Source organism: Boleophthalmus pectinirostris, unplaced genomic scaffold (assembly GCF_026225935.1).
Source record: "Boleophthalmus pectinirostris isolate CB_2022bp ecotype Guang Dong unplaced genomic scaffold, ASM2622593v1 HiC_scaffold_18, whole genome shotgun sequence".
In the NCBI taxonomy this organism is placed as follows: domain Eukaryota; kingdom Metazoa; phylum Chordata; class Actinopteri; order Gobiiformes; family Gobiidae; genus Boleophthalmus; species Boleophthalmus pectinirostris.
In genome coordinates this window covers 7,438,592-7,451,634 of record NW_026571133.1, presented here as the reverse complement: position 1 = coordinate 7,451,634, position 13,043 = coordinate 7,438,592, and the positions used below count along the sequence as shown (strand labels likewise).

General features: G+C 37.7%; 1 protein-coding gene across 1 annotated transcript in view; it reads right to left on the bottom strand.

The window, feature by feature from the left end:
* Positions 1-13,043, bottom strand: part of exoc4 (exocyst complex component 4) — a 352,622-nt gene that overhangs the window by 316,677 nt on the left and 22,902 nt on the right. Inside the window, exons 5-6 of the mRNA XM_020940971.2 lie at positions 10,987-11,096; positions 376-467 (exon numbers count right to left, since the gene is read on the bottom strand). Of these exons, the coding sequence (XP_020796630.2) occupies positions 376-467; positions 10,987-11,096 (202 nt within the window). The remainder of the gene's footprint in view (positions 1-375; positions 468-10,986; positions 11,097-13,043) is intronic.

Genomic DNA, 13,043 nt, shown 5'->3' with positions numbered 1-13,043 from the left:
AAACATTTTCTATTAAGCCCTGTTTAAAGGTGCATTGTGTAACTTTTCTGGTCAAATTGCTTTTCAAACTAGACCAAGTTACAGGTCAGATCTGTGGAGAGGCGACCGCACTCAGAGTCAGAATAGGTGTTTTACTGGGTATTTTTGAGCTATAAAACCATCTGTAATCAAATTAATTTAAGGTAGATCTGTTTTATGTCATACTGTGGAACATTCCAGGCAGAGCATTGACATATCCATAGAAACAAGAAGGTGACGGACCAACAATCGAAAAGTTACACAGAGCACCTTCAAGTTTATGTTAGAAAAAAAAAAATACTACTATTACTACACTGTCCGAGTTAATTAATTAAACATCACAAAAAACTGTCTCACCTTGATCAGAATCCCCATAAACTCTGCGCTGTTTTCCTCTGGGTCGACTTCAGGCAGGTCCCCTTGGTTCATCTCACGGCCATCCTGTTGAACTGAGAGAAGAAACAAAAGTCAGTCGCACAAAACAAGTGATAAACTACAGCCATACTAATGTGCTTGGATATTGCGACAAATTATGATCACATTTTAGACTAAATGAATGCAAGAAACCCATACTAAACTTCAAAGTCTTTCTTATAGGGCCTGACCGATATGGATTTCGTTGTTGCAGATACGATGCCGATAAAATGGGAGTTGGAGCTGCCGATATATTTAGTGATTTCACAGTAAATCTTGAATTGTTTAAAAAAAACTTAGGTTTGGCTCTAGTGGATTTTAAATTGGATTTATTTAGGCAACATTTATTGTTATTCTACCTCTTTAGGTCATATTTACAGACAGTAGGTCGACCTAATGGCATTTTTGCATCACATTCTAGCCAGTAAAGAAACAGTACGGCCACAGAAACAGACAAATGACTCCGCAGATAAATATTGGAGTCTGGTCAAGCGGTAACGGAGGGAAACAGGGGCAGATTTTTTACATTCAAATAGCTCTTATTCAGAAACTACAGGGACTATTGAAATAAGTATCAGAATGTAGGAAAGAGTTAACACTCCAACAGGGTAAAGTTAAACCTGTGATATTCTTTCAAGTTGTTGACAAAAAATTTTAAAACTCATGTTGGTAATGGAGGGAATGAAATATGCAGCACTTTTTGGGCAATAAATACAAACAGTGATACTAGTGGTTCTCACTTACATATCCTTAACAAACTGGTTTGAATATTTGCTTCATATAGTTTTCTACCATATGGTACAAGATTAGGTTGAAAAACCTCTTACTTTTGGAGTAATGAGATTTTTTATTAAGAAAGGTCATGGTAACGGAGGGAAAAGTAACGGAGGGAAAATTGTGCAAACAAGTAGAAGGTAAATGATTTTGCATAATTTGTCAGCTTTTTATTCCCAATACTTTAATATTACTTCAAAATGAAACGTAACTATTTCTATAAAATATGTCAGTCCTTCCAAGCAAATTTTTATCATTTTAAATACATTTTTTTGGAAAAATCATGTACCTTCATCAACAGTTCAAAGATGGAATAACACACGATATGATGAAATACATCCATTTATTTACATGATTTGCAGGTATTTGAAAATTGGGAAATAATTTTTGTTCCATGTTTCATACATGGTCTGTTTAAAACGTATGTAACTTTAGAACCAAAAATGGTACAGAAAAAAGGTAAACAGTTTCATAAACTAGAGTACATATGTATCTGTTGAATACATTTTTATATCAGATGCATTAACTTGAATTTTTGGCCTTGCTGTTTACTTCTGCTTGACCGGGTGCATAAGCAATAAAAACACACCTACAGCGAATAAAGCATGTAAGATTTTAAAATGGCCATACACTATTTTTGTTCGTAGTTGAGTAAAATATGTTCTTCCCCAGTACTGATATACTGTTAAAGGGTCAAAATATGACTCCACTCAAGAATTAAGAAGTGCACTGTTGGCATGCTAGTGTTTCTTAGCATTATCGTGATGGTAAAACTCCACACTGGTCACGCTGGCTGTAAAAAGTGCTTATAAACCCATTCTGATGAATCATTATGAAGTAATTTGAGGACTTTGGACTTCAGCAAACTAGTTCTGGTTTTCATGTTTCTTTTTTAAGACAGTAAAAATCTGGTACAGCATAACACTACCTGTTAAAAGTTTTTAGAACACTGCTCTGCCAAAACTACCTCAGGAAAAAAGAACAAGATGATAAACTTGAAAACATGGACTGTCCAGCACAGTGTCCAGACTTAAACCCCATCGAGCTGGTTTGGGATGAACTGGACAGAAGAGTGAAAACCAAGAAACCTACAAGTGCCACACATTTATGGGAACTTCTGCAACAGACTTGGGAAGAACTTTATGAAGAATATTTGATTTCTATTGTAAAAAGAACGAGCCACGAGTGTGTTCAGCTGTTATATCTGCCAAAGGTGGACACTTTCATGAATCAAAGGTTTATACTACGTCAACAAACAACATCAAACAGTACAAAAATGGTGTTCTAAAACTTTTGACCGGTTGTTTACACAGAAAATAATATTAGTTAAAAGTGTGGGAGGGAAAAAAAAAGAGAAAAGAGAAGGAGAAAAGGAAAAATTTTATTATAAATTGGCCAAAATATCAATATAAGGAGGCCTAGCAGTGCGGTTATGCTGCACTACCACATTATTTTTGTTTTATTTTACTAAATTTGTGTCAGTGTTTGTGTTTGTGTTTGGGGTGTGTGTTTGTTGTGGGTGTTGCTCTACGTTTTTGTGTTTTGTTTTTGTGATTATTGTATTTTATTAAATGTTACATTGCCTTTAATAAAAAAAAAAATAATAATCTGATACAGCACCTTTATTATAATATTCAGTGGGACCCATAGACCGTATATATAAATGGACATTGTTTACCCACAAGCCGCCATGTTCTAAATAGGAAGTGAGCATGGGGGCGCTTCTGGCTCCATCGACTCTGGCTCCAATTTACTTTATATTGAAAAATCGTCACCACTCTCTCTGTAACTGCTGCAGTGAGCCTCGTCATTTTGGTCTTAAAATGTTCGTATTAACCCGCTCTACATGCTCCATCCTTTTTATTTTGATATTTTGTCCATAAATAAATTCCGAATCATAAAATTGACCTGCCTCTAAATTCGGTCCTATAACTAATTTTTTAAAAATCTGATACGACACCTTTATTATAATATTCAGTGGGACCCATAGACCGTATATATAAATGGACATTGTTAACCCACTAGCCGCCATGTTCTAAATAGGAAGTGACCATGGGAGCGTTTCTGGCTCCATCGATTCTGGCTCCAATTTACTTTATATTGAAAAATCGTCACTCCTCTCTCCGTAAGCCTCATCATTTTGGTCTTAAAATGTTCGTATTAATCCCCTTTACATGATCCTGGTGTTTTTATTTTGATATTTTGTCCATAAATAAATTCCAAATCCTAAAACTGACCTGGCTCCAATTCGGTCCTGTAGCTGCCGACCTCGCTGAGCTTCATTTGACTGGAGTTGAGCGTATAGGAGACTTCTTTCTACCATACCAGGGCAAAAATGTAGGCTGAAGCATTGTTGTTGTTTTTAATTTTTATTGCGTAATCTAAATAAACAACTTTACTACACATTTGGGCAACTTTCCTATACCATAATTCATTAACAACGTAATTATTTATACATTTATATTCGCACAAACACAACACACAAATAAATCATAGCCTTAATTATACCGTGCAATTACACAACCTGCTTTCCTCTGCAGCGCCTCCATAAGACGCAGCTACATTAGGAACTAAATTGAGAGTAGCAATAGCCAATGATGGTCCAATTTTCATTAGATAGGGCGTCCCAATTCCCCATCGAAGCACGTTAAGAGAGTTAATGTTTATGACAAGGTAATGGACTTTGGGTTTATTTCCTCATTTCCTCCATTCTAACTGTAGTTTGCGCAATAATTATGAGAATTACTAGCAACAAATGAGGTGCTCTAATGTTATTATGCAAAATGGCAAAAGAGCACTGATGGATGCTATGCTGCAAATACGCTACAGGCACAAGCGTTACTGTTGCATGTTTTTGGGGAGAGAAGTTTTCCTCAAAAAATTGTGCATAAATCAATAGTTTTTACTTTAAAAGCTCAAACTTTTCTCTAACTTGATGTATTTTTGGAGTTGGGTTTGATGGGTGAATGTACGAGGCAATTAACTGAATAATTGCGACTAGTCAACTACAGAATTAATTGTTCATAAGAGCAATTGTTAACCGTAAAACACAAGTCAAAAGTCAGCAGTGTTAGTAAAACGCAATGTAAAAAAAGAAGAAGCAATTTGTGAGTTTCATGGATAATACACTATCTGTAATTATTCTCTAAAATATCGGTCTCCAACCTTTTTCCTCCAGTGAGCTACTTTTACAAAACGAAAATGCCAGAGAGCTACTCATTTTATTTAGTCAGGTTGGCGCCACCTAGTGCCTCCGCTCAATTTCATTTCTCTCCAGCAACTAGGTCAGGAATCGGAATACACTAAACGGTTCACAAAAACCCCGGAAGTGCAAGTTCGAGCACCAGTCAATCAGCGAAGAGCCATACATTCTGTGTTGTCAACGATTCCCGAGATCGAGGATTTAAAGCCAGAATAAAGAGAATGTTTGGTGAATTTCATCAAAGGGAAATACATTATTGTCCTTCTTCCTATGGGATTTGGGAAAAGTTTAATATACCAGTTAGCCCCGTTAGCGGCGCATTACATACGCCACGACTAGGGATGGGCATGATTAGTCGATTAATCAATAATTGATCATTAAGAATTTCATCGATTACGTTCATTGTAATTGACAAACCGAATGTAGGTTGCTGTGCGTAGGGTGACCAAACATCTGTGTCCGGGGACAAACAGGGGTCCGTACATGTAGGTAGCTCTCTGCACTCAGAAGGAGCGAGCAGACACAAACAGTCTGTCAGCCTGCAACATGCTGAAGCACAAATGCGTATTTAACGATGACTTGTACAAGAAATTCCACGCTTTCCATTCGGGACAAGTGTGAGGCCATGTGCACAGTGTACAAAGCAGGTACATATGTTTCGGTGTCCAGTGCGAAAAAGCTTTGCCAGGTGAGAGTCGCGCAATGTCGATGACGAGGCCCCAGATTGCAGATTAGTAGTGCAGATAGTAATAATAATGGCAAGGCAAGGCAAGTTTATTTGTATAGCACAATTCGTACACAAAGTAATTCAAAGTGCTTTACAGAATAAGAAATACATTAAAATCATAATAAAAACTAATCAAAACATAAATAATCTGATAATAATAATAATGATGATAATTTAGATTAAAAAAACGTTAATGATTAATCGATATTCGATTAATGCCCATCCCTAGACACGACGAAACAGCAGCAATTGGTTAAATGATAAAAAGTACCCGCCTACCGCCGAGTGAACGAATCCTAATGCTGCGAGGTCAGACAGTTTCCACGAAGTGAAACCGGCTGATGAATCAGGCTACGTTTTAGCAGTCACAAAGCAGAAATTGAGCACATCTAAGAATCATGGCGAGCCTTAAATAAAATACAGTTAAATATCTATAAAATATAAACCATTACCAATTTATTAGTGTACAAAGTTAGGCATCAAAATGATACATGTACAATGGTAATAGAATTTATTTAATCAAATTTGACTTATTCGGGACAATACGTGTAGATTCATAAACCCCTTGGTGAGATACGTGGAATGGGGTGGAGAGCTACAGGTTGGAGACTCCTGCTCTAGAATTAAACAAATGTACAATAGATTCCCACAAAAACGAGACGAGATACAAGATTGGAGCCACAAGAATGAGACTTTGACATGAATTATAATACATAAATTGCGACCCAGTTCACAATCTTTATGCTTTGTGTTTAACATGCTCGTTGTCAGTGTCTTTTTACGGCTGCGTTGTAGAACTACGGCTTCTCAAGGAGGTGTAACTCACTACCACTTTACATTTGGATTGAACAAAAAAAGAGTTAACACATAGATATAAAATGTCACAAGAGCATTTTTCTTATGCGTGCACCATCTTGAAGCAATTTTGTTTCACGAGATCTTGTGGCATGAGATCTAGAAATAATCGTTTGACTAGACAGCTACTAAAATAAATGTTAGTTGCAGGACTACTGTTACTATAGTATATAAATTAAAGAAACCAACATGATTTAAAGCTCAGAGTATTTATGATTTAAAGGTTGCCTGTACTACTGTGTCAGAATACTAACATAAATCAAACTCATTTTCAATACTAAGAAAAAAATACCATAATATTAGTTTCCTGTTTATTTTTAAGTACCTTGATTAAAGCTTCATTGTGTAACTTCTCTGGTAGAGGGTCTGCCACCTGCTTGTCTGCTTGTCTCCCAGAAGATGTTATTGCTTTGTCTGGAATGTTTCACAGTATGGATTAAACTTTCCTACCTTCATGGAGACCAAACCAAACCAAGTTACAGGTCAGATCTGTGGAGAAGCGACCCTGCTCATTGTCGGAATGTCTGTTTTTCTACGTATTTTTTTTCTACGTATTTTAAAACCTAACCAAAACCAAATGAATGAATTAAAAAATGCAAGTTAGAGCAGTTTTATGTCACACTGTGGATCATTTCAAGCAGAGCAATGATATCGCCGTAGAAACAAGAAGCTGACGGACCCCCTACCAAAAAGGTACATTAAATGAGTATCTTTTGAAACCAGTTTTTAGCATCAAACAATGTCTGGATATTAATTTTAGTGACAGCCCTAACCTAACAAGCAACAGAACATATATTACTTTGGCATTTTTTATTCTAAAGGTGCAATGTGTAACTTTTTGGTTGGAGTTATGTTACCTTCTTATTTCTATAGACATGTCATTGGTCTGCTTAGAATGTTCCACAATACGACATTAAATAGACTACTTACATTTATTCAATTACAGGTGGTTTTATAGCTCAAAAATACCTAGAAAAACATTAAGCATTCTGACTGTGAGAGGGGTCGCCTTTCCACAGATCTGAACTGTAACTTGGTCTGGTTTGGTCTCCATAAAGCTAGAAAAGTTTAATGTCATACTGTGAAACATTTCAGACAAAGCAATAACATTTACAAGGAGAAAAATATTTGACAGGCCCTCCACCAGAAAAGTTACACAATGCACCTTTAATGTAAAAATTAAGACAAAATTTACATTGTTTATGTACGTTTTCTGGCTTGTATTTGTTATATAGCAAAAAATTAAAATGAAAAACAGGTTTTCTGACTGAGCAGGGTTGCCTCTCCACAGATCTGACCTGAAACTTGACTTGGTTTGAACCCTCCACCAGAAAAGTTACAAAATGCGCTTCTTGAGACTTTTCATTTATCTTTACTATGTGGAAAATAATTTTACTTTCCCTCCTGCTCTTTCTGTTGCTAATGGTTTTTCAGTGTTGTTACCTAAAACACAATAATACACCTCAATGTTGTGATACGAACAGCGCTTGTGGTCACTTGGCATTCGCGGTAGAAAAACAGTGAATTTAGCTAGCCTCCGATGCCAAGCGTGGGTGGCGAAAAAGTGCCAGGCTTAATATAAAACTCAGAAACACCACGAGGGAACGTCAAGTTATTGCCGGATTAACTTTTTTCATTATCTTCTTGTTTGCGTTCCACTGTGCCCTGCCTGGGAGAAATGCAGGGGTCTCTCTATATATACGCCCCTGCAGCCAAAGAGAGTCTGTACAGTTAGATCAGACGCTGTTAGGAGCTGACCAGAACGTAATCAAGGCCGTCCCCTGCTGTGGTGGGAGACATGAAAAGTACTAATGGTGCACACAAAGGCCATATGGTAATTGCTATGTTACAAGCTCGAAATATATATATATATATATATATATACATATATATACAGTACGGACTTCTGTGGCGGCTATGATTGCATATAGGGGGTTCGGTTTAGTTTGATGTGGACATTATAGAGAAAATGTATGTGTTCAGTCTAACAAGCAATGGGACTGAAGATCACAGGCAAACCCAGCTGAGAGATGATACTGAAATTTCACCAATATTATGGTCAAAATAATGGCGATTTGCAATAATATTACATCATTTAATCAAATTGTGATATTTTCTCATTTTTCTATGTTATGATGTCTTTTCTGATAACAAACATGCCTGAAGTTGTGTTTTGTTTCATTAACACATGTTTAAAACTAAAAATATTGAAATATCGATATATCGTATTATATGATATCGTTAGGACTGGTATCATTAAGAAGTTGGCAATATGATACATACCTCGATACATAGGCCACAAAACAATAAATATCTCGATGCAGTGCACTTTTGGTTCGATACGATATATTTCAAATTGATTTGATATGGTTCAGTAAAAAATAAAGGCTAAATTATGGCTGTGATACTAAAAGTCTTTGTTAAATCACTTCTTGTGCAAAGTTCATATGAAAAACACACATTTTACTCATCTAAACAGTGAAAATGTCAAATGTGTCGCATAAACGAGTTTTCTTCCACTAAACAAGCAACAAAACTGTAGCAGTGTAAAAAAAAAATTAGCAAAATAAACAAAAAAAATACTCCTGGCGATATATCAATACAGCAGCCCACGATATCAACACTGTATCATCACATTAAACGATACGATATATTGATATTTCAATATTTTTGCACACCCCTAGATATCATGGGCTGCTGTATCAATATATCGCCAGGAGTTTTTTTTTTTGGTATATTTTACAAAATTATTTTGTTTCAGAGCTACAATTTAGAGGAAGGAAACACATTTGATGTTTTCACTGTTTTGGGGATTAAAATGTTTGTATTTCATATATTCACTTTATACAAAAAGTGGTTTAAGAAAGACTTTTAGTAGTAGTATTTAGCCATAATTTAGCCTTTATGTTTTTTTTGAACCGTATTGAATTGATTTGAAATATATCGTATCGAAATGAAAGCTCACTGTATCGAGATATGTATCGTACCGTGGCATATGTATCGAGATAATATCGTGGCCTATGTATCGTATGTGTGGCCTATGTATCGTATCGTAGTATCGTATGTATCGTATCGTATCGTAGCGTAATGTATCGAGGTATCGTATCGTATGTATGATACGTATCGATATGCCCTATTTAACACACAAACCCTGCATATTTAGGCTTCTCTCAAACGGAAAACAGTCTGTTCCACCTTGTGATGTCATGTGGTAAAAGAGGAAGTGCTCCACTGCGTTTTTACACCTTCATTAGAATCATTTGGATGATCTCAGCTCTAGAACTGCCAATCTGCAGTGAACAAAAGGTAAAAAAGTAGCTGTTAACTTGAAAACTACCACTACATGACGTCACCAGGTGGAACAGAGCATTTTGACCATTAAAAAAGAATTACTCAAACATGTGTGAATGAAACAAAACACAACTCCGGGTATGGTTTTGATGACATAACAAGCCTTAAAGCTCACAAGAATCCATTTTGTGTAATTTGTGTAATATAGGACCTTTAAAGACCCAATCTATGTTTATTTAGCGCCAAAGAAAATCATTTTTACTCTTTTATGGATGTAATGTAATGTGAATTCTTCTACACAGGAATTTCCATAGATATTGTGTACACCTGATGTCGTAATGTTCCATGATGAACCCGAACCTTGCTGTAACAAAGGGGTGTATTCAGCGTATTGCAAATAATACAGTAGACAACATAAGAGGACAAATAAGCAGCTATAGAACGTAAATGGCTGGTTTTCTTCCTCCTTTGCCACTCAAAGCTCCTTACATCAAGGAACCATTCAACCTCACAAACGCACTCACGCATGCATTATCTAGTGTTACAACAAGTACTATAGCAGAAGGGAAGTGAAGAAATATGAACATAGAACTGCAAATTTATTTTAGAGGTGTTTTTTAAATTACATTTTTTGTAAGGCAGCCTCACTTTTTCATTGCTTAGTCATAACATAAACTCTTACCAGTCTTAGCAGCTCATCAAAACAATATTTACTGCTTTTTATAAAGAAATACAATTAATATCATGCAGAATTGAGTAAAGCATTTTGGCTCGGCTCGCCACAGTATTTTCTGTTTCTCACGTGGCCCCATGGAAAAAATAATTTCTCACCCCTGTTGCAATACTTAAAGAGAGATTTGTGCAAATATGTTTCATTTTTTTAGCTTTCTATCATGTTATAACATTGTCCCAAAGTCAGTCACATGTCTGAAGAGGTTTTAGATGTCCAACATGTATGTTTCAGTAATTTAGCGATCTCTCCCAAGCCCTATTCGAACTTTCCTTATGGTTAACTGCTCATCCCTCACATGAACATCACCCATAGTCCCAAACAATTCCACATAAACGTACAAAAGCATGATGCACAACAACTTGATGCGATGTGCAGTAGTTTCATTAGCGCTGATTGTGTTATGATGGCGCTCCGAAGGGAAAGTGACACAGCACAGAGAGAGGCGTCAAAAAGTGAAGGTGAAACTTATTACACATATCAATAGGTTGTTTTCAGCAAATATAGCCTTTTCAAAACAATAAAAGGTAACATGGTGATCTGAATATGTTATGTGTTAGAAAAAAATACCCCTTTTTAAATATACTGTTTATATAGAAAGTAGAGCCTTTAATAAACAAACCACTAGGCCTTCAGTTGATCTTTCCCATTAACAAAATTTGTATAAACTCACACATTATTTTGATTTGATGACAACCCTTTCATTACACTGCCCTACAAAGGCAAAAGACCTTAACTCGCCAGATTGTGAAACTAACAAAAAGAACTCTTACGCCGTTCTGCTGTGGTTTTTCGTATGGTTTTGGATGTTAAGGTTGTCATAGCCCTTTATTTTCTTGTTAAAACAATCAAATTGGCTCATGATATTTATTCACATGATAAAGGAGGTCTCAAATACTTATATACCAAACATGATATTATGGCATTCTTTCTTTGTAGGGCAGTATAGTTTCTTTAAAAAAGTGAGAGCTTTACCACTGCCGGATCCTGGTGTGCTGAACTGAGAGGTGTCCAGGAGTTTGCGAGGAGTGGAGAGGCTGCTCACCTCCAGAGGCTGCATCGGGGAGGAGTCTTTAGTCAGAGAGCTGGAGAGGAGGAGGAAGAAAGAACAGAACAGGATTAACAAGGATGAATAATGTTAATATAGTTAATAATATTCACCACGAGCACTGTATGCAGTACCCTACGCAAAATTCAGACAGGGGAAATGTCAATTATGTGATTTCTATATTGCATATGATGTTCATATCATCAAGTAGTCAACATTCACAGACTAGTTGCGATTAGCAGTCTCATAGCCTAGCCCCAAACGAAGACAGTCCTGGGCATTTAAAGGTGGATGAAGGAGTCCTGGGTTAGACAGTCCTGGGCATTTATGGCATGTCAACATGGTTTGGTAGCCTGATTCATCAGCCGGTTGAACTTCGTAGAAACCGTCTGACCTGTGTTAAGGGCCGTTCACACCAAGGCGTCAAAGCATCCACTTTCAATGTAAAGTCTATGTGGACGTGCGACTAGAGCGTCTTGCGTTTTTGCGGCGCGTTTTCGGCATCAGCGCGGTGCGAATCTGGCGTCGACGCGGCGCGTCTTGAGCGTTTTGGCGTCAGCGGTCTAGACGCGCGTCCAAGGCGTCAGCGTCAAGAAGTTGAAAATGCTGAACTTTTCGCGTCAGACGATCAGGGACGAGTATCCAGTGACGCAGCGACGTTATTATCAGGAAGCAAGACCCGAGAACCAGAGAGAGAACCACAAACACGAGCAGAGAATAAATATATACGCCACAATCACCGAGCCGATCGCGGGGACTACACCAGGACCGGACCAGGACCAAACCAGGACTAGACCGGGACTAAACAAGGACTAGACCGGGAGTAGGCCGAGACTAGACCGGGACTGATCCAGTGTCATTAGCGAAGTATAAATATATATACGCTCCAGTCGTCGACCCGATCTCCTCCGCTGTTGTTTTATGTCATAAAAAACACTCTATCAGTCTGGTCTGACATTGTTTCGTGAAAAGAGCGGGACCGGGCTCTTGTTTCCAGGGCAACGGACGCGCGTCAAGTATTTTTGTCCCGTTCGTCCACGGCGTCAAAGACGCGCGTCGAGGGCGTCTAAACTCAAATGCAAAGGCTCCAAATAGAGGCGTCAAGGCGTTTTTTGACGCTTTGGTGTGAACGGCCCTTTAGAATTCGTTCGCTCAACAGTAGGCGGGTACTTTATAATTTAACCAATTGCTGCTATTTTGGTAGTCACGTATGCAATGCGCCGTTAACAGGGCTGACTGGTATATTAAGCTTTTCCCAAATCCCGTAGGAAGAAGGGGAATAATAACTTTCCCCTTGATGAAATTCACCAAACATTCTCTTTATTCCGGCTTTAAATCCTCAATCTCTGGAATCATTGACAGCAAAGAATATATGGCTCTTCGCTGATTGGCTGGTGCCCGAACTCGCACTTCTGAGGTTCTTGCAAACCGTCAAGTGTATTCTGGTTCCTGACCTAGTCGCTGGAGAAAAATGAATTTGAGCGGAGGCACAAGGTGGCACCAGCCTGGCTAATGGTTTGATAACGTGCCAGTTAAACTTAAATTTTTACCTTGACTAAAAGAGTGGGTAAACTAGCGCGTGTGGCCCCGAGCTCACTGCAGCAAATTTTTGAGGAGACTGTTAGGAAGCTCGGCAGGAAAGTGGCCAGTGAGTTGAAGCGTCAGGCAGAAGGTTCAGGGTCCCAAATTGTAAACTGAACAGATTTAAACATTCTTTTGTGTCATGAACCGTTAATCTTCTAAACTCAAATAGCGAAGTTAAAAAAATAAAAGTAAAAGGCTTAGGGAACGTGCGATCAAAACTACACATAGGATTAAGGAGTGTGCAGTTATTAATAGAATACAAGACTGTGAAGGGCTTGTCTGTAAAGAGTGATTTAAAGGTCCTGTTGGTGTGTCACTCGTCGTCATACTTGGTCTTTTACTTATTTATGTTCTATAGTGGAGTTTGTATGGTGCTTTTGTTGTTGTGTTGTCCTGTCTT